A 25,703-nucleotide genomic window follows, 5' to 3' on the forward strand; every position below is an offset into this window, starting at 1 on the left:
GTCAAATAAATAAATAAAAACTTTAAAAAAATATTAAAAGTAAAAGGGCAAAGAACCAAAAATGAGATAGAAAAATAAGAAAAAGAATGGAAAAATCAAAAAGATAAAATATTATCTTCAAATATATAAAAACATATTCAAATCACTTATAATTATAAAAATAACAATGCTGAGATACTATCATTTTATCTGATGTGGGAAAATTTTATATATATATATATAAAAATATTAAATTCTCTCAGTGAGACTTTGGGGAGCCACAAATTCTCATATATAGCTAATGGGAATGGAAATTGGTAGAACTCATCTGCAGGAAAATTTGATAATACTTAACAAAACTATCTAGGTACTTACTGTTCAGGCCAGAAATTCCTAGATATATACACTGAAGATATACCTTCAATAATAAGAATATGTATATGTACAAGGCTATTCATTGTAATTGTAGTATTATTTCTTCTTCTTTTTTTTTTTTAAAGATTTTATTCATTCATGAGAGAGAGAGTATGAGAATGAGAGGGGGGAGAGGAAGAAGCAGGTTGCCTACCAAGCAGGAAGCCTGATGTGAGGCTCGATTCCAGGAGCCCAGGGTCACAACCTGAGCCAAAGACAGCTGCTTAACCGACTAAACCACCCAGGTGTCCCCTAATTGAAAAATATTGGAAACAGCTAAATACTTGTATGTACTGTAGAATATATTGTAAAATTGTATATATTTTCTGTAAATATATTGTAAAAAGTGGGGAAAACATGGCACATCCAAACAATGGAGTACTATGTGAAAAAGAAGAATAAGAAAGATCTATATGGACCAATATGGAGTGATTTGTAGGACGTATTTTTAAATGAAGAAAAAATTTACAGAAGAAACTATAATGTACTTTTATATAATAAATGAAGAGATAGAAAAAATTAATCACTGTAATTCATCATATTAGCAACCTAAAAACATAAAAAGAAATTCCACATGATCATGTCGATTGAAGCAGAAAAGGAATTTGACAAAACTCAACATCCACTCAAGATTAAAAAAACTTTTAAAAAGATATTTATTTATTTATTTGAGAGCATGAGAGAGTGAGAATGAAAGAGAGAGAGAGAGAAGAGTACACACAAGCAGCGGTGGGGGGGAGGGCAGAGGGAGAAGCAGGTTCCCGGCCAAGCAGAGAGCCCAGTGGGGGACTCCATCCCAGGCCCCAGGATCATGACCCCAGGAGAAGGCAGATGCCCAATGGACTGAGCCACCCAGGAGCCCTCAAGATAAAAATCCTTACAAAACTAGGAATAGAGGCGAACTTTCTTAACTTGATTAAGGACAGCTACACCACACAAACACACAGATGCACACATGCCAAAAAATCAAAACAACAAAAATCTCTACAGCTAATATCCTACTTAATGGCAAAAAACTAAATTCTTTTTGCCTAAGATCCACAACAACGCACAGATGTCTGTTTTCATCACTCTTATTCATCGATACACTGAAAGTTCTAGTCCATGTAATAAGACAAAACAAAATGAAACAAAACAATCCAAAAAGCAACAAACAAAAAGGCATACAATTAGAAAAGAAAAAATACAAATTGGAAAGGAAAAAATAAAACTGCCCTGTTTGCTTGCAAACAAAGAAAACCTATATGAAGTCTAATCCCCTCGCCCCCCCCACCAAAAGAAATCCCAAATCTCTAGAAGAGCGAACTTGCAAAATCACAGGATATAAGGTCAATACAAAAAATATCAATTGTATTTCTAGATATTAGCAATGTACTATTAGAAACTGAAATTTAAAACAATATGCTTTTGGGTGCCTGGGTGGCTCAGTCGGTTAAGTGTCCGATTCTTGATTTTCGCTCAGGTCATGATCTCAGGGTCGTGGGATGGAGCCCTCTGTCAGGCTACATGCCCAGTGGGGAGTTTGGTAGAGGATTCTCTCCCTCTCCCTCTGTCCTCTCCCTCACAAAAAAAAATTAAAAAACAAACAAACAAACAATATATCCCTTACAATAGCTCACTCCAAAATTAAATATTAAGCATATATCTACAAAAACATGTGCATTATCTTTTGGCTGAAAACTACAAATGCTGATGGAAGAAATCAAGGAAGAACTAACAAAATAGATTAGAAGAGTCAAATAGTACATTTATCAATTCTCCCCAAATTAATCCATAGATTTAATGTAACTCTAATCAAAATTAGAGAATTTTTTTTGTAGATATAGACAAAGGAATTCTAAAAATGTATAAAGAAGGGCAAACAAACTAGAATGACTAAAACAATTTGAAAAAGAAGAATTAAGTTGGAAGAACAACACTATTTGACTTTAAGACTTATTATAAAGTTATAGTATTCAAGATAGCATGGTATTGTCAAGGGATAGACACATAGATCAATGGGGAAAAAAGAGAGAACCCAGAAACAGACCTATGCAAGTATGCCTGAATGATTCTTGATAAAGATGCAAAAGGAATTTAATGGAAGAAAAATAGTCTCTCAACAAATGGTGCAGAAACAATTGGATATCAATGGTCATAAGATAAACAAACCTAAGTCCCACACCTGTTCACAAATTAGTTCAAAGTGAATCATCGATCTAAATGTAAAATACAAAAAGCTAAAACTTTTAGGAAAAAAATAGGAGAAACCTTCCATTACCTGGGGTTAAACATTCTTAGTTCTTAGGACAACAAAAGCACAATCCATAAAATACTATTTGATAAAATTGGATTTCATCAAAACCAAAAACTTTTGTTTTGTGAAGGGCACTGTTAAGAGGATTAAAATGCATGCTACAGACATGGAGAAAATATTTGCAAATCACACATCTAAGAAAGAATTTGTATCCATAATTTATAAAGAACTCTCAAAACTCAAGAGTAGGAAAACAAATTATCCAGTTTAAAAATGGGAAAAGATTTGAACAGACTTTACTAAAGAGGATATACAGAAGGCAAAAAAAGGAAAAGCATGTGGAAAAATTTCAATATCATTAGCTATTACAGACATGGAAATTGAAACCATGATGAGTTACTCCTACACCCTTAATGGAATGGCAAAAACAACAACAACAAAATACTGGTAATATCACATGTTGGCTAAGATTCTGAGCAACCAAATCTCTCATACTCTGGGGATGTAAAGTTTCTTGTAAACTTAAACAGACATTTACCACATGACCCAATATGCTCATTCCTAGGTATTTACCCTAGAGCAGTGGTTCTCAACTGTGAATGAATTTTGTCCCCCCAAGGGACATTTGGCACACATGTGCCATTCTGGTTGTCATAACTTAGGGATTTCTACTGACATCTAGTAAGTAGAGGCCAGAGATCTTGCTAAACATCCTACAATGGGCAGGGCCTGCAACAAAGTATCTGGCCCCAAAAGTTAATACTGCCAACTTTGAGAAGCTGCCCTAGAGAAGGAAAAGTTATGTTTACATAATATAATAGCCTGTATGTGAGCATTTATAGCAGCCCTACTCACAGTCATCAAAACTGGAAATAGCCCAGCTGTCCTTCAACGGGTAAAGGGATGAACAGTGGTATATCTATTCAACGGAAACCATCCAGCAATGAAAATGTGTAACTGTTGATGTGTGCAACAATTTAGCGGAATCTCAAAGATGACTTACTGAATGCACGAAGTCAATAGCAAATGATTACTTATTGGTTGACCCCATTTACATAACATTCTCCAAAGATAAAACAACAGTGATGGACAATGGCGTGTCGGTTGCTAGGGGTTATCAGAAGAAAGAAAGGATGATTATAAAGCCATTCTATTAGGGACTGTGGATGGTCAAATTGTTCTGTATCCTGCCTGTGGCAGTGCTTCCTCAATTCTATGTGTGTGTTAAAATGCATAGAGCCACACATCTTTGAGTAAGGCCATTTCGTTATATTGAAATACATCATCTTCCTTTGTCCAGAGTCCTCTTCCTTCATTGTAGCAAACTCCAAGCTGAAATAGCTATATTTTCTAAAGGTTCCCTGTTCTGAAACCTTATCCAAGGATCCCTCCTTGATTTCCTCCACTGAAAGTTACTTCTTCCTTTCTTGGGTTCCCACAGAGGTATGTTTTCCCTTCTGTTACACGTTCTGCTTGTTGGTGTAATTATTTGCCCACGTGTCTTTCTCCCTGCCCACAAGGTGATCAGGAAGGCAGGAGCTGCGGTTCATGGCAACTTGGAATTTCTGCAGCACCTAGCGCAGCATCAGGGCTCAGTATGCATTTGTGGAACGGAAGAGTTCAGAGTGGCTTGGTTCCCAGGAGCATAAGTCCACCGGGACCAAGAACAGCAAGAAGGGAGGTTGCTTGAGATTTATGACAAGTAGGCAGCCTATATCCATGGCCTGAGCTGCATAATAAGCAAGAAGATAAAGCAAAAGGACTAACTTGGACCTCTAGTGTCAGAGAAGATAAACAAAGCTTATTTATTCATGGTAATACCAGCATGATATCAGAACAGTTTCCCCCAGCAACAACCTAGTTCTCTCACTGTGATGAAGTGCTCTGCCTTCTGCCTCAGACTTTAGCCACTTGGGATCTGCGTTATTGCCTTGCAAAATTGATGGGCAGTGGCACCATCTCTTGGTTTAAGGAATTTCTGCCAACATTAGCAAAAAGCATTGGCTTTACAATTTCTAAGGGCATTCCCTGCAATAGCAGAGTGATTAAATAGCAGAGTGATCCATTAAAAACTGGATCGGTCTGGAACAATGCCCCTCTCTAATTCTTCCGGTACACCTGCCCAGCCTCCTCCAAGCCATCAGCTTCAGGTTTGAGCTTATCGGCTTCCATCAGAGAAGTCTTATTCATATTTAACTGGAAAAGCAAGGAGAGGCAACTTGTGTCTTTTTTTCCGATCACCCATGGAAGTTGTTCAAGATCAAAGTTTCTTTTTCTTCCAAACTTATTATAGCTTATTTTTTTAAAATCCATTCTGCTCGATATTTCTTGTGTCTTAAATGTTTCTCTTATTAAAAGAGGTGGCAGATAGTAGCAACTGAATCATTCTGGTAATTCAGAGTGCTCTGGGAGAAGAGGGTTGAGGATGAAGGTGATCTTTTCCTTCTGAATTTTTGGATCTTTGGACATAGAGGAGCCTGGGATGGCCTGTTATTCATCACCACATTCTGTGGCAGGGCAACAAGTTTCTCGCCATGGGACATGAGTATCACAGTAAAGTGACCGTAGGTCAAGAGCTAGTGTCATGGTGGATCAAACACGAAGGGCATGGTAAAGGGAGGATGGGCCATAGACAGCCAGACCCAAGGCACGTCCTATTTCATGCCTCATTAGAAAAGTCTAGACGTAGCTATATTCTGGCGTCCTCAAACACGGGGAAATGAAGAGTGCAGAAAATCATCTGCAGGAAGCAAAAACTTGACAAGCCAAAAGAGGAGACAGAGGGAAATTTCTGGAGAGGATAAGCTTGAGTCATCTTCTCAGCAGCATGCTGAATATCAGTGTTTGGCCACAGGGGATACCAGAGCCCTAGTGCTTCTGAACCTGAGAGTAGACTGATAAGAAAATGTTTTTTCTTCTTTTGGAGGGGGGGTCTTATAGCTGACTGCAGAATTTAAGCTATCCCGTGATTGCCATATTCTGGTAACTGCATTCTCTCCCTTACCATGTTCGGTGGGAGTCGGGGAATTCAGAAAATAAAGTTTTGTAGGCAGAGATGAGGCTATTCCCTCTGGGGCTCCTTACACAATCCACTGTTTAGACCAGTTAAGAACCATAGCATACCCCTACTTCATGCAGACAGGTTAAGCAACTTGGACCAAAGCCTTCAGTTGGGCTCTTCTCTTCTGACTTGTTTTAACCCATAATTGATCCTACCTTCTTGCTACTCCCAATTCCCTATCTGTCCTTGGCTTTGCAACCATCACCACCATCCATCTTCAAATTTTTTTCATCTTGCAAAGCTGGAACTCTGTACTCGGTAAATACCTCCTCATTCTTGCATCTCTATGGTCCCCAATCACCAATCTACTTCCTCTGCTGTCTCTATATGTGAGTCCCTCATGTAAGCAGACTCATGCAACATCACATTCTTTGTGACTGGCTAATTTCACTTAGCATAATGGCTTCAAGGTTCATCCATGCTGCCCATGTGTCAGAATAGCCTTCCCTTTTTAAGGCTGAATAATATCCCATTGCATGTGTACACCACATTGTATTTATCCATTCATATGCTGATGGACACTTGGACTGTTTCCACCTTTTGGCTATTGTGAATAGTGCTGCTATGAACATGAGCGTACAGATAACTGTTTGAGTCACCCCTTTCAATTCTTGTGGGTGTATGCCCAGAAGCAGAATTGCTGGTTCACCCAGTAATTCTATTTTTATTATTTTTAAAAGATTTTATTTATTTGTTTGGGAAAGAGAGCGAGAGACCATAAGCAGGGAGAGAAGGAGAGAGAGAGAAGTGGACTCCCCGCTGAGCAAGGAGCCTAGTGCAGGGCTGGATTGCAGAACCCTGGATCATGACCTGAGCCAAAGGCAGATGCTTAACTGACTGAACCACCCAGGTACCCCTATTTTTAACTTTTTAAAGAACTGCCACACTGTCTACCATAATGATTATATCATTTTACATTCCCACCAACAGTGTACCAGTGTTCCAGTTTCTCCACATCCTTGCTAACACAAGTTATTTCATTTTTTTAAATAGCAGCCATCCTAACGAGAATAAAGTGGTGTCTCATTGTGACTTTATTTTTCCCTAAAGATTAGTGATGCTGAGCATCTTTTCAGGTACCTATTGGCCATTTGTAGATCTTCTTTGGAGAAATGTTTATTCAAGTTCTTCGAACATTTTTGAACCAGGTTTTTTTGTTGTTATTTTAAGGATTTACTTATTTATTGGAAAGCAAGAGAGGGAGAGAGAGAATGAACGGGAGAAGGTGCAGAGAGAAAGAGAGAAGCAGATTCCTCACTGAACATGGAGCTTGAAGTGGAGTACAATGCAGGGCCCAATGTGGGGCTTGATCTCATGACCCTGAGATCACAACCTGAGCCAAAATCAAGAGTCAGGTGGTTAACAGACTGAGCCACCCAGATGCTCCAAAAGCAAATAGTTTAAATGCAACAATTAAAGACAGAGATCAGCAGAGTGGATTAAAAATATGAACCACCTCTATGCTGCCTACGGACTCATAGAGATAAATAGTAAAAGGTTAAAAATATATATATATATAGAGAAAGAGATATCACAGTTTCATAGTCCAGTGGCATAACAGTTTAAGTGTTTATTTCTCTTTACCCTCCTCTGTTTACAATATAACTGTTTTAGGTTTTTTTTTCTGTATGTGTTTAGAATCACATGAGATAGTGTTACTATTTTTGCCTCAGTTGTTAAACATAATTTAGAAAACTCGAAAGGAAAAGGAAAGTAGTTTGAATTTACCATTTTAGCTTACTGTATTGTTCCTTCCTTCCTGATGTTCCATGACTCTTTCTTCCACTGCTTCTTTTCTGTTTATAGAACCTCTTTTTAAAAAAGTTTTATTTAAGTAATCTCTTCACCCAGTGTGGGGCTTGAACTTATGACCCCAAGATCAAGAGTCACATGTTCTTCCAACTGAGCCAGCCAGGCACCCCCTATAGAACTTATTTTAGCCATTCTTTTAGTATAGGCTTACTGGTGACAAATCCTGTGATCTTTCTTCATCTAAGAATATCTTTATTTCCCCCACATTTCTGAAGAATGTTTTCACTGGATATAGGTTTTTGGGTTGATGGGTTTTCCCCCCTCAAACATTTGAAAATATGTTACTTCCTTCTGGCACCATGGTTTCTGATGAGAAATCTTTTGAATTGATTTTCCCCTATAGAAAAGGTGTTATTTCCTTCTTATTGCTTTCATTTTTTTTGTCTTTAGTTTCAGAATTTTTTTGTCTTTAGTTTTCAGAATTTTAATTATGATGTGTTTTGGTGTGGATTTCTTTCAGTTATGCTGTTTTTCATTCAGCTTCTTGAATGTATAGGTTTATGCCTTTTGGCAAATTTGGGAAATTTTCAGCTATTATTCTTTTTTTTTTTTTTTAAAGATTTTATTTATTAATTTATTTGACAGAGAGAGAGAGAGAGAGATCACAAGTAGGCAGAGAGGCAGGCAGAGAGAGAGGAGGAAGCAGGCCCCCTGCTGAGCAGAGAGCCCGATGCGGGGCTCGATCCCAGGACCCTGAGATCATGACCTAAGCCGAAGGCAGCGGCTTAACCCACTGAGCCACCCAGGCGCCCCTCAGCTATTATTCTTTTGAGTACTTTTCCAAACTTGTCATCTTTCTCCTCTCCTTTTGGGACTCCAATGACACAAATGTTAAGTCTTTTGTTATAGTCCCAAAGGTCCCTGAAGCTCTTTTCTCTCTCTTCTTCCTTCACCTCCACCTCCTCCTCCTTCTTCTTCTATGTTATCTCTGTTTTTAGATTCAGTTAGTTTCTGTCTTTTTTAAAGAGTTTATTTGCATGTAATCCCTACACCCAATGTGTGCCTCAAACTCATAACCTCAAGGTTAAGGGTCATATGCTCCCCTGACTGAGCCAGCCACGTGCCCCTAGATTCAGTTAATTTCTATTGTTTTATCTTCCAGGTCAGTTAGTTTTTCCTCTGTCCCTTCCATCCTACTGTTGAGACCATCTATTGAGATATTTATTTCATTATTGTATTTTCCAGTTCTAATATTTCCATTGGTTACTTGTATTTTCTATTTCTTTGCTGAGACTATTCGATGAGACTTCTATTGTTTTATTTATTTTAAGCATGTTTGAAATTACTCTTGAAACTTTTTTATGTTGTCTTTTTCTTTAATTTTTAAAAGACTTTATTTATTTGACAGACAGAGATCACAAGTAGGCAGACAGGTAGGCAGAGAGTGGGGGGAGGCAGGCTCCCTACTGAGCATAGAACCTGATGCGGGGCTTGATCCTAGGACCCTGGGATCATGACCTGAGCCAAAGGCAGAGGCTTTAACCCACTGAGCCACCCAAGTGCCCCATGATGTCTTTTTAAAAATATTTTTCAGATCATTTAAACATCACTGCCATATCAGTGAGGTGTCCACTGATTGCCTTTTTTTTTTTTTTTTTCATTCAGTTTGAGATTCCAGTTCTTGGTGTGATGAGTGATTTTTACTGGAACTTAACCATTTGGGGTATTATATTATGAGACTCTGGCTCTTATTTAGATATTATTATAGCTAACTTTCTGTAATACTGCCTCCTCAGAGGTTGGGAGGCATGCACTTCAGCCACTGTTAACAGCCAAGTTGGGGAAGTGTCCCTCATTACTGTTGAGTAGAGGTAGGTAGCTCAGCACTAGGCCTCCACTGATAACCACCTTGGCTGGGAGGATAGGAGTCCCTCATTTCTACTCTCTATATGACCTCCACTGATACCACCGGTGTCATTACTACTAGGTGGTGGTGAAAGTCCTGAATTTCTACTTGACCTTCTCTGCTACCACCATAGCAGGAAGAGGGAGGGGTGATAGTAACAGCAAGAGATTACTACTTGATAAGGAAGTCTAGGCTCCCTATGTGTTTCCCAAAGACACTCTAGTGGGATAGGGGTAAGGTCTCCTTACTGCCAAGTGGAGATGAGTACCCTAGTTCCCTACTAGGCCTCCTCTGACATAATCCCAGTGGTGAGGCTGCATTTCCTCTTTATGGTCTAGTGAACAGGGAAATCTACACTTCCCATAAGACTATTCTCAGCATGGATGAAGGTGATTTCATTGATTTTTCTGTAGGTAGGTATTGCTGGATTAGAGCAAGTATTGCTTATAAGGTTTCTTTCTTGCTGGCCCTTTTCTGGTCCTTTAGCTTTTGGCCCTTTTTTTGTGGTGTGGGAGAGTGTCTGTTCTTGTTCTTGTTAGCCCTCTCCAGGTTTCCAGCTTCTTCAGCTCCAAATAAAGGATGTATGCGGCATAGAGAAAATCCAGGGGACTCCCATCACAGCATTCCTGAAGTCCCTAGCTGGTCTGCTTTCAGTTTTTTCATGTTAGTTTTATAGCTAATGTCCAGTGTTTTTAGTTGAAATTATCAAAAAGAATAGGGATGGATGAGTCTGTCTGCTTCATCTTCCTGGAAGCAGAAGTCTGCCTGTCTGCCCATGTCACACAGCTGAGACTCTCACTTTTAATAATAGGTTTGTTCACCTCATTTATATAATTGGTCCTAATTCTGACAGTCAGTGTTAGATTTTCTGTGAAAGCACTTTCACAAATAACATATTTCTCAAACTATCATCAATAGGCTATTCCTAGTTTCTCTTCCCATCAGGCAAGAGCTTTAAGAACACATCAAGCTGCTCCATCCGCTCCTGTCCTTTTTACAGTCCTGGAAGAGATGAAGGTAGAAGATCCTCCCAAAGGTGAAGACATTTCATCAGGAGAACTTGAGAAAAAGCAACAAGTGGTTGACTGGTACCTTCATGTTGGCTATTTTCCTGGCATTTATTCCAAAATTAAGTTCCTTTCTCCTTCCTCCCTTTCTCCTTTGGGAGTTGATTTAACCCATCTTTTTTCTTTTTTCCCCATCTCAAATTTGATATCCAGGGTGTGTGTGTGTGCGTGTGTGTGTGTGTGTGTGTGTGTGTGTACTTAAGAACATTGTAAAATTAACCAAAACCAGAGTGGCTAAAATTTAAGAAGGGTAAGAGGGAGAGTTGAGAAGATGTAGGGAGCAAAAATCTGTCTCCTAACATTTCCAGTTTTCAGTCAGGCTGCACACGTGGTCAGCGGCAGGCAGGGGAGATGGCTGAGTGGGAGAGCTGAGCTTTGCCACCTTCCTCAGCCCTGTCCGAAGTGACGCCCACATAACTTTAGTGCTAATGTCTCCTTCACTGTGTGCTGGGAAATCTGTCATCCCCTGCAGCCACTCTGTAATTCTGTTAACGTATGGTAGCCTGCGTTCATACCACTGAAAGCCCCTGATGGAATTTCTCCACATTCTGGGTTAGTCACTCAAGAGAAGTCTCCTGGGCACCACAGCGTCTTGACCTCTTTATTCAAATGGTAAAATAACAAGTTTGGGCTGGGCCCTGTTCTCTCCTCTCACTTTAGGCCCCTTGGGCCAAATTTTGCTCTCATTTTCCCACAGATGGCTTTTACCAAATCCTTCCATTTCTCTTATTTGTCTCAAGTGATTTCCTCTTCTGCCCTCCGCCCCGTCGTCTAGAACAGCCTGAAATAAAATCTGCCCCCCACCCCGAGCTGTGCAGGGAAGACATAAAGGGCAGAGCCTTTAGGGAGGGACCCGCCTCCACACGTCCTGTGCCAGACTCGCGGGGGCCACAAGTTCCCCAAGGGTTGTGTTCTCCATTCTTGGGGACAGCCACTGCTTTTCTGAATACCGGAATGTCGGCTTTCCAGCCGTTCTCCACTTAGATACACAGGCAGATGTTTGACAAAGAAGTATCAAGGAGGCAGAGCAGGTGCAATGTTGTCGCACAGTGCAGCCGTCCACCCACGTGATCGTGTGGTCCTCCCAGGGGACTGGGCCCACGTAATGTTTATACCTGATGGCATTAGCCTGGAGAAGCACTGGTCCATTTCCCCTGATAGCTCTGTATGAGGCTGAGTGCTGAGCTTTGCCACGTAAGTCAGACTCTCAGAGAGCAGAGTAGGTTCCCCTACTGTGGGACAGGGAATCTCTCCACCTTCTTCCTCCTCATTTCCCAACACCCATCTCATGCTCACAGAGCAACTGTTAGCTGAGGGCGACTTCCGCTGCATTGCCTCTCAGAGACTCTGACATGGACCTCTGGAAGTGACGGAAGTCTTCCAAGCCAAAGGAAGGACTATTGATTGAATGGTGTAATTCCAAGATAGCTATGGCACAAGGAGGAAACATGCAACAGCACAATAAGAATGGAAGCTTCTGGCCACCTCTCCCCTGGAGAAGCAGCTGTCTGGGCCCCTTGCTTCGGCAGCCAGCTCTGAAGGCATGCATCGGTGCATCTGAAACACTATAAACGGAAAGCTCAGAACACAGCTCGCATTGACCCCACCAGTAAGCACAGTGGAACCCACACAGTTGGTTAAATTTAATTTCCTGCAGAGCCACAGAGACTGAGCTCAAATGCCACCTCCTCTGAAGTCTTCTTGAAGTCCACGTTGACTTGGGCAACCCAGCGGAGCGTTCCATCAGCAACCTGAACTTCCTCCCATCCCGACATGCTTGCTTTTTGGGGGATGCAAGAACTACCGGTCACACCTTATGATTCAGGGAGCTGCCTGAGGATGAGGGCGAGATCTTACTAAGATGAGCCTCCCCAGTGCCTAGCACAGTGCCTGGCACAAAATGGGCCCTTATAAATGTTCACGAAGAAGGCTTGTGATGGGAATCTGCAGAGAATGCCCAGAATAACGCTTCTGTTGACTTAGAGGGACGTCTGAGATGTTCTCCCCGGGTATTTGTTCCTTTGAGTTAAAGTTAGTCCTATGCATTAAAGATCCACATTAGAGTTTCGTAGGGTGGATAATTGTCCCTGAGATCGTTGGCGGGGGTGGGTTTGAGAGTAACTCTGTAGAACCCTGGCACAGACTTGGAACTTGGGACGAGAGGACAGGGATTGAAGGGAGGAGAAGCATTCCAGGGCACCAGTGGCACAGAAGTATGGGCAGGAGAGGAAACCAGTTACTGCCGGAAGACTAGGCCCGAGACTTGATTTCTACATCACCGGTAGTTCTGTTCCCTTATTAAATATTAAAATATATATATATATTTTCAAGTGAGCCAGGTACCAGAAAAACATTACCTAGTGCACAATAGGCTCTTGTGGAACAGCTTATCTCCGAAACGTCATCAGCCACGTGCTCACTTCTGTCCACGAGGCATTGGCTTGCAAGGAGTTGGGAAGGGGACAGGAAAGGAGCAGAGGATGTGGACTGAATTTCAAGACAGTCCGTCACAATCTATGCTAAAGGAATTCAAACAGGGATTGAATTGGTTCACCCAGGACTGGGTTCAGAAATGGAGTCAAACCCCAGAAGAGAGCCCTTTTCCTCCTGTGTGGGAGGCCTGCTCCCATGACCAGAGCCAGACGACTGAGCAGTGGCTGTGGGCACACGTGGTGCACACACAGGATGTTTGCTCCTGCTTGTTGCTCAGGGGCCCACGCTACTGTCAAAGGCAAGGGCCTGTGAGAGGCTCCATGGGTATTAAAAAGGCCTCCTGCAGTAAGGAGGACATTATAGTCCTCCCCACACTTGATGGGAGGTGCTTATAATTAACTCTTGGCTGCTGGGTCTGGTGCTTAAACTAGCTACCACCTACACACGTTGAGAAAAGGAAGAAAGAGCAGTTAGAATGCAGGAAAAAGGGAAAAACCCCACCTCGCCCACTTGACAGGCTCAAACTGCCGCTGCCAGCCGCCTGTGAGGCAGGGACAGTCCCCTGCAGACGCCCTGCTTAGATACTGGGGTTGCCGTGGCGAGCATCCCATCAGAGCTGGAGGGGCTGAGCCCTTCCCTACCGTGCAAAAGGGCACCCAGGGACCCTGCAAGCATGTGTTGGCCATTCCTAAAACGGATTGGCTCAGTTTCTGCCCCTTGGGCCGAGCAGCATGGAGGGGAGCGGGGAGGGTAAGGAGGGGACTGAGGGAGAAGTGAAGCAGAAAGAATCTTTGTGACAATGACAACTTCAGAACACTAGATAACCAGCCTGCTGGATGTTTCTAAACCTTCTGAGGGGAGGTGAGTCAGTGGAGCGGTCATGTGGAAAATCCCCTCTCTCCTCAGCGCACAGCCATTCCCGTGCTAAGGTAAACCCTCATCCCTACCAGGCCGGGACCCCATCAGGCTAGGAGAAAACGCCCGTTTCTGGGAAGGAGTTGTATTTGTGTAAACTGGGAGGACTGATGGGTTGGGTCATATGGTTCAATTGACAATTTCTGGTTTCAAGAAGGGCTCAAGTGTGTCCCATTCGCTAGCACATCACCAGACAGCAGAGAAAGGGCCCGATCTGGCCGGGCACAGTGCTGAGGGGATGTGGGGGAGGGAGGCTGCGCATCCCTCTGTCCACACCTGCCCACTTTCCCCTGTGCATTTAGGGGCAGCCTTCATACTTGGTAGCTGGTAAGAAATGTTAAGGAAGCTTCCAGCCGCACTCCTGCCAGCCCAGCATATACCTCTGGGGAGCCGCCCTGGAGCACCGTCTAGGCAGATTTTCTCGACCTCGACTTTGACCTCAGCACCTGGCAGCTGTGCCCACCGACTCTCATGGGCCTGTGGACGTGGCAGTTGGGCAGCCAGCAGATAGGACAACTGCTCTGTTTGTGTCCTCAGACCCAGGGGTCACCCGCCTTGCCATGGGCACTCGGCTCCCTCTGCCAGCACTCCACCCAGGATGGGACCTCCGGGCTGCTGGAGCAGCAGCCCTTCTGAAGGTCTGCTATTCGGGGAGCCTAGATTCAAGATGTGCTATTTATTTTCACATGGGCAGCTCCGTTCTTGTCGCTGCTTTCTACAGTAGAGGTGGTATCAGACCCCACCTGCAGAAAGGGCTACCTTGAACTTCACACAGTACCTCTGGCCCAAGCCCTGAGGGAGAGAGGCTGAGCCAGGCTGCAGGGCGAGGAATATTCCAGGCGTTTGCTCAGTATCACTGGAATGGCGAAGGCTGGTTCTACTGCCTTGCTCCAGTTCGAACATATCAGCCAAAACTTCTCCAACGAGCTCTTGTCTCCTGATCTGGGGGGAGAAGCATTTCCTGGGAAATGGCCACTTCCCCCCCGAACATCCTTCTTGCTTTTCCAAGGGAAGCTGGGAGGCACAGCAGGCCACTGCCTCAGGAAGTTTTTGTCCCATTGAGGCTCTTCGTTGGGGCTGCTGTCTCCTACCCAAATTGGAAATGACTGCTGCCAGGTGTGTAAGAAACTCCCTGGAGGACAGAATGAGGAAGTGTGATGATTTACGTTTGATTTAGAAAATGAAGGTCCAAATGCAGATAGGCGGCAAGAGGTCCGTCTTCCTGCCGATTTTCATCACCGAAAGAGGGGTACGATTTTTAACATGTGACAACTGTTGGGGGAATGGGGACAAGAAGCATCTGTACCAACTCTGAGAGTGAAGACTTATGAGGCAAGCTTCAGCCCTTTCATTGAGGGAGGGATTTTGGATTTGATTCAAAAACAGGCTAACCAAATGCCCTGGTTTTCCTGGGACAGTCACGGTCTCTGCTGGCCGCCCATGTTTAATTTTCAGTGGTTCCCCCTTTCCCTTTCAAAAAAGTCTGGATTCGGCTGAGAAGTTCTATGATCACCCTATGCCAAAGGAGAGAGAGAGAGCGCGCATGCACAAGCCATGGCTGGAAGTGAATCCAGAATAGTGACAAGTAGGAGGGGGTTTCTGAGAAAGTTGGTTTTGCTGAGCCTGAAGGAAAGAGGCAGGCAGTGGATGCCGGCCCATTCTCAAGCATGTTCAGAGAGACAGGCTTGCTGGCCACATCCAGGAGTAGATTTGCAGAATGTGGATGCTGGCAGGATCTCTGGGGGTCATCTAATTCATGTCTTCTTTCACCACAATAGGACACTGGGCTAAAAGAGATAGAAGGAACCTGCCCAAGATTACACCTGGTTCCCAGCAGTGTAGGGACCAGCCTTGCCCCTGGAGGGTCAGGCCCAGGTGCTCTGTTCTGGGAGAGAGGGAAAGGATGGTTCTGGAAGATGCTATGGGGGATTAATACTGCCCTGCGTGTGACATGGCAGCCCCAGAGCCGGAAGAGTCACAGGCTGTGCCGTGGATCTGAGGCTGATGAGGGAGGAAGGAGACGTGTGAGGTTCAGACAGGCCGGGCAGGAGTGGCTGTGGGGCTGGAGTGTGGGTCTGCAGAGGACCAAAGAGACTAACTGGCCAGGAGAACTAAGAACAAGTGAAGAAACAGGTAGGTAGGGACGTGAATGGGGTCATAAAAGTAACTTCTAGAATCAAATTCTTTACTTTGGTTCAAATTGTAGTGAAATCGCACGAAAAAGCAAGACCTAAAGACAACTGTTTTATCCCTTGGCACCTCTCTCTTAGCCCCTCAGCAGGGCTGCAGTGGTGGGAACATCCTAAGTTAGGAACAGCCTTGACCTCTACTTGGTAGACGAGGAAACTGAGTCATGGAGAAACCAGCTCCTTTCTGTCTCATGACGCTCTTTGCAAATGGGGTGTGATTAAGGACAAGCCACAAGAGTGATTCTACCAGACAAGCCACAAGAGCGATCTTGTGGTTTCACTGCAGTGTGACCTCCCATGCGGCTCTGGTGTGGTGGAGGGGGTGAGGTGGTAGACTTTTCTGTGCATCTATTCATCTGGTTGGAGGTCCCAGGATGAAGCCCAGCTTGGGGCTCCAGAGACCTGGCTTTCTGGTCCCAGTTCTGTTGTCTACTAACCAGTGACGGTGGGAAGTCACTTCTCCTCTCTCCCCGACTCTTCTTGGTTGTCCGGTGAAGGTTTTCACTTCAGCCACCTCCAAAGTCTCAGACCCTGACTCTGTTTTTCCAGAGATATCTGACCTTGGTTCAACAGGTATCTGACCTTGGCTTAGCTACCAGTTCAACCCTTGCATCTTCTTGAGGTCTAGGTATAGAGCACACTCACAGATCTGAATGGAATAACCGTCCCCAGGTCTCAGTGATCTCTGACAATGTAGGAATACAACAGCATTGTATGTAAGTATCGTTAAAAACACACACACACACACAAAAAAAACAAAACCAGAGCTATGGTTTTTGCCTCCAACAACTCTTCACCCAACGAAGTTGAATTAAATATTGAAGTTTTTTGCAGATCATCTTCAAAGAGAAAGCTCAGCCCGGTAAACATATAGTGGACTACAGGCTGATTGTAATCAAAATTATCTCCTGTCACCCTGAGCAAGTTCTCCCACATAACGTCTACAAAAATCCTACACACTGCTGTCACACCCACGTAGTGCTCTCTGATATGTGACCTTAGAAACCTCAATCCTCTGAAAAAAAAATCATAAATAGTTTCAGTATATATGAACTGAGCACACATTTTGTTCAGCGAAACTTCTTTGATGATGCCTGTTCAAATACCTGCAGATATTGAGAAAACTCCCACAGACATCGTCCTCGGCCACCCCAGTACATTCTGCAGAAACCAGCAGGGAAGACAGACCATACTGAATGCCACTGGCGATCATGCATATTCCAAGACAACTTACGCTATCTTCACCTCCCTCTGCCGCCTGCACCTGCTAGTTTCTGAGCCAGAGTTCCAGAGAAGACAGGCTGGGGGCAGAAGGAGAGTCATCAGGAAGGTGAGAAATGGAGAGAAGAAGCGGGATTTTGGTGGCATTTTTTCCACCCTCCCGGTAGAGACATGGAGAAGCTCAGAGTCACTGGGGCATCCCAAGTCACTAGCAGTACCAAGCAGCACACAGGAGTGTGTTCAGCACAGAGAAACAACACTAGACAGGAGAGGAAGGAAGGGTCAAAAGGCTCTGTGACCTTGTCCCCTTGAATAGTGATCGGGGCTCAAGAGGTGAGTGTCAGGGGGCCCAAGAGATTCTTCAAGGCCACAGAAATACAGCCTGTTACCTGGGAGGAAAAGTCCTTGGGGAATAGGTGTCAGGTCAGGGGGCTGAGGGCTAACTGTGAAAAACCTCAAAATACCAAGAAAACCCATGTGCCTGACTTTACGCAGCTCCAAGCCGGTGTAGCATACCCAGGCCCCCAGTGGAGCAGGTCTCCCAGACAAAACCATCATTCGGTATCAGCACTCCTTGATCATAAAATTAACATCACTGAAAGCTTAGGGAAAAAAAAAAACAAGACAGACCAAAAATATCACACCTTAGGCAAATGAGTTGGAAATCCCTTACAGTGACGCCCTATTTTTTTCTACCCATCTCTAAAGTCGGAGGACACCTGGTACAGTGTTTAGGTAAGAGATGCCGCTCCTGGACCAACCACACAGTTTCCTGATGGTACAGAATTGAAATGACATCATGGAAATGCATATTTCTCAAGGTCACCCTAAGTATAGTTTCTAGGTGAAAACACGAGTCTTAGTCCTTGGTAGAAAGGTGTTTGTGTGCCTTTGTGACTTGCTGGTATCTCTCACTCTCTGCCATTCCAAGACAAAGTTTTCATTAAATCCATGCAAGCAACCAGCCAAGTTCTCCCACACTCTTGGCTCACCTCGGTGTACAAACCGAAATGTAGGTTGGATGGCACCTGTGCTCCTTTATCATTCAGAAGGAAATAAAACAACCACTACCCAGAAAGAGCGAAGTCTGTCTTCTGCTCAAGGGCAAGGGATCTCTGACATAAGACGCCCATTCCAGCCGTTCCACGGAATGGTCTCATTTGTGTAGTGGTCCCCGCGGTGACGAAAGTAAGGATGTGGCAGACACAGAACATATGAAATCCTTTGTCTTAATTAAAAAGTACAGTGAGAGTCATGGAATTTGGCCAAGCCTCATAAATCTGCTCAAAGAATCAAGATTCTGTCAGATAAGCTTAAATAGAACCAGCGGAGTCCTCCGGAGAATTAAACAGAATCCCTGCTAGTAGTTGACACCCACTCTCCTGTCACTTTGCTGCAGTCTGTGGACGGCGGCTGTGCTCATTAACCAACAGCCCTCCTACCCGCCGATGACAAGTGTATCCCCGCGGAGCACGGGACTCAGGGATGATAAATTTACTCTTGCTTGTAAAAATGAAACTCTCCTTGGGGCAATGAAAGGGCTGCGAGCCTTTAAGGAAATCAGTACTTTGTCTGATAACCTACCTTCATGAGTAAGGCCTGGTCCTCTCGGTCAGGACAGTTCCTCACCGCCAGGCAGAACTGCTCTAACGTAACTGGAAGGAAGAAACAGGAAAGGTGAATGACCTTTCTGCCCTTCTGCCCACCCCCTGCCAGCTCCTCTGGTATGGAGAGGAACAGGGTAGTTGTAACAGAAAACAGATACAGGGGACACGCTACTACACATCTTTCCCTGGTGATGGGATAGCTAGAGCTCCTGCTGTCCCCGGAGGGGGTGACTTCTGCACCCCTGTGAGCTGGGATGACTACATCAGAGCACAGGGTCATGACCATCAATGGAACTCTATCCTAAACCTACGGGAGATCCTGGGTTCAGCCACCAATGACCATGAGGGTCCCCCAAAGACCATGCCATATCCTTGTTTCATGTGATCTCCATTTAGAGAACCACCTGCCTTTGTAAATTTGGCTGTGGTGGATTTTCTGTCTCAGTCTTCTGTTGTGATTCCCATATGGATTTAAGGCCTCTCTTGGTGTGAACGTGATAATGGTCTTCAGTGTTGACTTAAGTAGATCCCCCAAACCTCCCTACATATTTCAAGTCATGTTTCCCCAACCATCCTTTTCCAACAAAATGGCAGAGAGAAACTCAAGAAAGCTGGCAAGAAAAAAAAAAATTACTTTTAACCATCCATTTAAATTGACCATGAAAACTCTAAGACTATTAATTTAGACAATTTATAGGAATCACATTCCCCTTCTCTGTCACGGTGGCCTGACTCCCATCAAAAGCCCACTTGTGTGGGCACCCCCTTTTTATTTTGGTCAAACAAAACACCAAACCACACACTACCTTCCCTGTACACTGTTTTGACTATATTATTTCACTTTCAAAAATGCTCCCATGAGTCCCTACCAGCCTCAGATTTAAATCTACTTCTTTTGACAGGCATTAAGGCTTTAACTTAGTCAACCATCTAGACAAGCCTATTATCTCTAGACTCAAAGCAGTGTTCACTCTCTACTTGTCATAACCTTTCACCACCATCTGCTGGGCACAGTCCCACCACTTTCCTTGGAGCCAAGCAAGCCCACCCCTCCACTGGAAACTTGCAGGCCTGCCATACATTCAGAGCCCCTGACCACCTCTGGGGTCCAGCCCAACCTCCACAGAGCCACTGTGGAGCAGTAGGCAGAGCTACACCTAGCCTTGTGACCAAGGGACAGCCTCATTCCCCTGTTCTGACCCTAAGGATGTCTTGAGGTCATGTTTACAAATGCAGATATTTTGAAGAGAATGATATCATCAAAAAAAAATTTTCATCAAGCATTGCCTGGGTAATTTTTTTGTGTTATGTTCAATGATATCTAATGACCTGACCTAAAGTTACCTAAACACAAATATTTAGACGGTTGCGATCTATGACTAAATTACTCTATGCAGTTTTAACTGTTTTCAGTTGTATCTTGTGCTGATGATTTTTTTCCACATCGAAATGTTTGCTTTGATCCAGTCAAAATGTGCTCAGAACCAACAGAGAGATCAGTGTTGCCTGCCTACATATAAATGTCCATCCAATCATCAGTGGGCTAAAACAAATAGTAATTACACAGAATCTTAAATCATTTTAAACAATTAAAAATTTTAGGAGAGTTAAGAATTTTTGAAATACAATACATTCCCCATAAAAAGAACTCAACAGAACTCAGCCTGAGCGAGGCTGAGTTCATGCAAATGCGGTTGCTCTCACTGATTCAAAACACACCCACCCACGGAAGACTCTGGAAGCAGCAACCCCTCTCCCTGAACATTGTCATCAGCTCTGTTTTGGTGTGATAAAATATCGAACTCCATGGTCTGAGGAGGACTCAAGAATAGTCTACAGATTCAGATGCTAGGTTTTCTTTAGATGACCTTTTTTGAAGGTGGCTGTTTCATTTGGTAAAGGTTTATGCTGTGACTTGAAATCTTCCTGAGCACAGGTCATGGGAAACTCAACGCTTGCTACTTGCTGCCTTAGGTGGGGGGTGGGGGTGGGAGGGAGTTGGGGGGGATTCTTGCTCCTGGATTCTCACCTTCACCTCTCCTCCTCTGTGGTGACCCCAGAGCCATACCTCCAACTGGCTGTGGCTGGACTCCTCTGTGACACTTAGTGTTCACTAGATGTGGACACCAGCCCGGGCAGCTGTTTCTTTCAACAGTCGACTTCCGTGCCTAGCCCACTGTTGCCTGAATTTTCCCATTTTTGCGGTACTGTCATCCACCAGTCAGTAGGCCCAGATCTCTGATTCTTCCTTCCCGTCCTTGAGCCAGCTGACCCTTCTTGCACAATGCCTCCCGGATGCACCCCTTTCCCACAGCCTAGGTCCCACTTTGACACTGCATAATGCTTCTGCCTCGTTGCCCAACCCCGGTGCCCCGCCCTCCTCTCCTGGCCCTGTGCCCAGCTGCTGCCCCCACAGGGAAACTCACACTACCAGAGCGCTGCACAGACCGACTCTCTGCTTCTCAGACCTTCTTCCCTTGGGAAGCCCCTCCCCACCAGCTCTTCACTCTCATTAACCCACGGCTGGGTTCTCAGCCATATGATCCGCTCTGTCTTCTCCCCATCCGCTCAAACCCTGCCCTTCTCCGGGTCCCAGCCAGTCAAGGAGTCAGATGGACCTCACTCGTGGTCTTGACTGCCACCTGTCCTTGGACTAGCCACATGCTCTCCCTGAGCCTCAGTTTCCTACAGTCACCTGTGGAGACCGGCGCCTGCCTCATGGAGATGGTGTGAGGACGAAAGGAGTGGGGGAGGCCAAGGCACAGTGTCAGGCATGGCGCTGGCCTCCCAACTCTGCACCTTTGAGAAACTTTCTCTTGCCCCATCACACGGGTTTCTTCCTGGCTTCATACCTCCGTGGGACATATTATACGCTGATTCTCTCTAAATCATTTTTTGGCTGATAGGTACACACCCTGCCTTGTCTGAGGAGTGAGCCTCCAGACAGCCTCGTGACTTTTCCCAAACTCTGGTCTATGCCTGTCATGTCCAACATGCCCCAAATCACAACCCAGTTTTGTGGAACTGGACCAAAAGTCCCTGTGGGAACACAGGGCCCTATAGACAGAGCTTCCCCGTAGCTGGCTGGCTCAGGTTTGCGAGGCCCGAGCCTCTCACTCCGTCTACACAAGCAACAAAAGCCAACCTTGACAACTGGGCACCAGCAGAAGCAGAGCGCGTGGATTTCCCAGTTGTTTTTCCCATTGCCTTAGATGTCAGCATGACCTTTGCTCTCATGCCAACCGTGGGCTTACTGCTCACCTCACCCCACTCCGATTTCTACCAAATCCCCAAAGAAGAGAGAGGGTCTAGACGCCATCAGCTCTTCTCTGCCAGGTCTGTGTGGCCTTCGTGCCCCACCTGCCTAACTCACTGACAAGGTCTGCTGAGAAGCATCTCCACGGAGTACACATTTCATCCCCCCTCCCGCTTCCTTCCCCGACTTTTAAATAAGAAAAAACAAAACAAACCCTCTAAAAATGAAAGCATCTGTGGTATCCACCTTCCTCTACCCCTGCTGCTGATTCAACGGGGGCTGACTGCCTGATGAGAAGGAGGCAGGCAGCAGAACACGGTTCAGAACCAGGCTCATGGCAGTGGCGCGAGGCTCCTTCCAAGACCCTGAGTGAAATGTTTAGGATTCAACATTGATTGTTTTAACTACTCTGAAGTGTCCTGGTGCAGTTTATTTCAGCTGGGGTGGGGAGGGGGGATGCAAAGGTTTTCACCTGTCTGAAGACAGTCAAGTTCCCTTGGTTCAGCCCTTGCGCTCAGTGTGACAGAGAGATCGGCCTGACAATAGTGAGAGAACAACAGATTCTGAGATAACAAGTCACTTGCGGGGGTGGGGGTGGGGCTAGAAAAAGTGACCCGATTGAAGTAAGAAAATGAAATAAGTAAGAAATTGAAGTAAGGAAATGAAGTATGAAAATGGTACTTTGGAAGAAAAAAACCTACAGGCCAGGGTGAAATACTTTGTCTCCCCTTGTGAATATGGGCCGCCCTGGGCTCCTAGGTGAGGAGTCACAGCCTCACCCCTGCAGCCATTTCTGAAAGGTAGACAGGACTTTGCAACAGAGGAGATCCCAAAACAAGGAAATGGTTGTACCTAGAATATCTTTCATTATGACATGTTGATGCAAATAAGGGGGAAAGTAAGACAAACCGAATGCACAATAGCATTGAACTTACGCTTCCCTTTGAATTCTGGCTGTAAAATTGAAGAACTCTTGCTAAGCTGGCAGGCACAAGTGACCTTAAGGATAACATAGGGGGCAGTATTGCTCAGAAATCCGGTCTTGGAATACTCTTTCAGCTTCTCTCTCAGTCCTCATGACAGGACCCTGGAGAACTGGGGTCCTGCCCCAGGTACCAAGCTTTAAAGAACCTTGTTCTGCCATCCCTCTGGCTGCAGCCTTCCCCATGGGGCAATGGAATAGTGCCCGCCTGGAGTCTGCATCCCCCTTCTCCAGGTACTCAGGATCCTGGGTTTATAGCTCGCATATCTTCCCTGGGAATGTACTCCATCTGCTATGTGTGTACCCCCAGACTCATATGATGGCCAAGGGACAGCTGTTGGCAAGGCTGGACACAGACCTCGTGTGTCTAGACTTGGGAAGATCCGCACCATGTGGGATGGATCTGGGGGTGGGACTAGTCAGGGATCTGCAGGAGGGATGCTTCTCCCCACACTCCTGAGTTCACAAAACTTCCCACAGTCTGAAAATTGTAAATTGGAGCCTGGCTTTCTGGATGAATGCAGCTACATTTGTGCAGGCCAGAGGACAGAGTATATTTTCTTCAACACTTTGTCAGCTTGTTTTATACACTTCCCCTGGGCCCCACACAGCGCAGGGCAGTCTTGTGCTAGAGAAGGAAGACCTGAAACCAAAACGCAGCTTCACCCAAACCTCTTCAAAACCAGGTGCTTCCATCTATCTCTGGAAAGAGGACACAGGTCCTGGCTGCATCTCTCGTCTGGCAGGAGGAGGAGGCTTTCACAATGCAGGCAAGGAAACCAGCCTCTTCTTAGGGGCTGTAGAAATATGGAGACTGGCCTCCGCCCCGAAACAGACGGTTCCACCTGGAGGAGTGGGACAGCTGAGCACCGTGGCGGCTGGGCACGGTGCTCTGGGAGCAGTGTCCTCCCTTGCTGAGGCTTCCTTGGCACCAGGGGCGGGTCCCACATCTCCAGCTCAGGTCTGCCTCTCCCTGGGAGCCCTGAGGGTCAGTTTCACCGGGCGCCCATCCCCGAGGGTCCTGGTCTGTGGCACAAGGTGGAACATGCTGGTGGCTGTCCCTCAGCCGTCTCCTCTCATATGAGAGTGACAGCTTGCTCTCGCTCATTTTGTAGAACTCTCACTCCAGGCCTCTGCAGTCCCCCACCCACCTATTCATCAGAACATAACAGGGAAATGTTGAAAGAAAGAACACAAACACACACACACACACACACACACACACAGAGGCTTCATCTTTGCAGAAAGAACTCTACCTTTGTTTTCAGAATCAACACGGAGGATGAGCAGGGGCTTTTAACTTCTTGGCAACTAGGGGTTGGGACAGATCTGGCCTCCTGCCCACTGAGATGCGGTGAAGGGGTGTGGAGCTCACCCGTGGGGGACTTCCATGTCAGGCAAGGTGCCATGCCTCATGCCTGGTCCCCTGGCCTGGCTCACAGGATCCATTCCAGAGAGTGGGCAGAACGTGGCACATGCTCCCCAGACCCCTGCTCCGTGCCCACATTTGGGAGCACAACAGGAGCTCAAAGGCCCAAGCTCGTCTCTAGGCAGACAAGTTCTGCTTCTCTGTAACCGAGTCTCTGCCCGAGTACTGGGCTCACAGCACCCCCAAAGGGATAACCTTCGGGATGAGGGGGGACCTCTGCTTCCCCAGGGCAGACCCTCCTTTCAATCCCCTTCTACCACCCCTCACGGAAGGTCTTCGTCCTCTCCCTTGCGGGCCACACTCCCATGGTTTGTTCTCCATCCCCTGCTCACTCCCGCCCTGGGACTCTTTCCCCAGGGCATCCCCGCCAGGGAAGTGACACGGGACAGTCACTCTCCAGCTCAGTCCCTTCGTTGGGTTCCTACTGTCTACCCAGTGAAGGCCAAGCAGTCACGCAGCGTTCGGCGTTCACCCCACAACCTCTTCAGCCCACTTTTACAATGTTCAGTTTTGTTTCCTGGCCTCTCCCCTGAACACTTCCCTTCTGGCAGAATAGGGGCCTTGCCATTCCTTGAACAAGGCCTTTACTTTGTCACCTTCACCTTTGTCCACACTGTGGCCTCCTCCTGGAATGCACTGCTACACTATCAACATGGAGATCTTGTTCACACTTCAAGCCCAGTACTGAGGGAACTTCTGGAAGCCATCTCAGAGTCCCGTGATATCTGAAAGCTCCCTGTACCTCTCATGGGCCCGTCACTTTCCACACCGCAGGCCACATGTACTCGTATCTTATTCCTCCCCTACACTGAGAACGGTTATAGGTCATCCTAGCTCAAAGTCTTCGAGTAGGAGGTCCCGGAAAACTTTGTAAGCAAATAAACTGCGCCCACAGGCAACACGTCAGCTTGGCCAGGCCCTGCATGGGGAGAGCAGCGGGTCCTCCCTGCCATCTTAGGGATCCTTGGACCTAGTCTGAGCCATGCGAGTGACATGTGGTAACTGGTTGCCAAGTGCTGGATGTGGACACTTCCTGCGGGGAGCAGGGGCAGGCCGTGGAGATGGGGGTGGGGGCAAACCTTGTCTGTGGTGTCTGGGCCTCGAGAAGAAAGGGGTTCCCCTCTCTCCATGCCTGTGACATCACACACCCATCTGATCTTCCTTCTCGCTGCTTTCAAAGGAGAGCCAGCTGTGGCCTCTGGCCCAAGTCAGGCATACAGTCACAAGAGGGAGCAAGCACACTGGCCACTGACTTT

The 25,703-nt window shown here is 45.7% G+C and overlaps 1 protein-coding gene across 7 annotated transcripts in view; it reads right to left on the minus strand.

Moving 5' to 3' along the window:
* Positions 1-25,703, minus strand: part of ACOXL (acyl-CoA oxidase like) — a 349,357-nt gene that overhangs the window by 30,362 nt on the left and 293,292 nt on the right. For 5 of the 7 annotated variants that reach the window (XM_044261633.1, XM_044261636.1, XM_044261631.1 and 2 more), the window contains one exon: positions 18,758-18,828. The exons of the other annotated variants lie outside the window; for them this stretch is intronic. In XM_044261633.1, coding sequence (XP_044117568.1) covers positions 18,758-18,828 — 71 coding nt within the window. The remainder of the gene's footprint in view (positions 1-18,757; positions 18,829-25,703) is intronic. 7 annotated transcript variants of the gene reach the window in all.

The sequence above is a fragment of the Neovison vison genome, chromosome 8, assembly GCF_020171115.1.
Source record: "Neovison vison isolate M4711 chromosome 8, ASM_NN_V1, whole genome shotgun sequence".
Lineage (NCBI taxonomy): Eukaryota > Metazoa > Chordata > Mammalia > Carnivora > Mustelidae > Neogale > Neogale vison.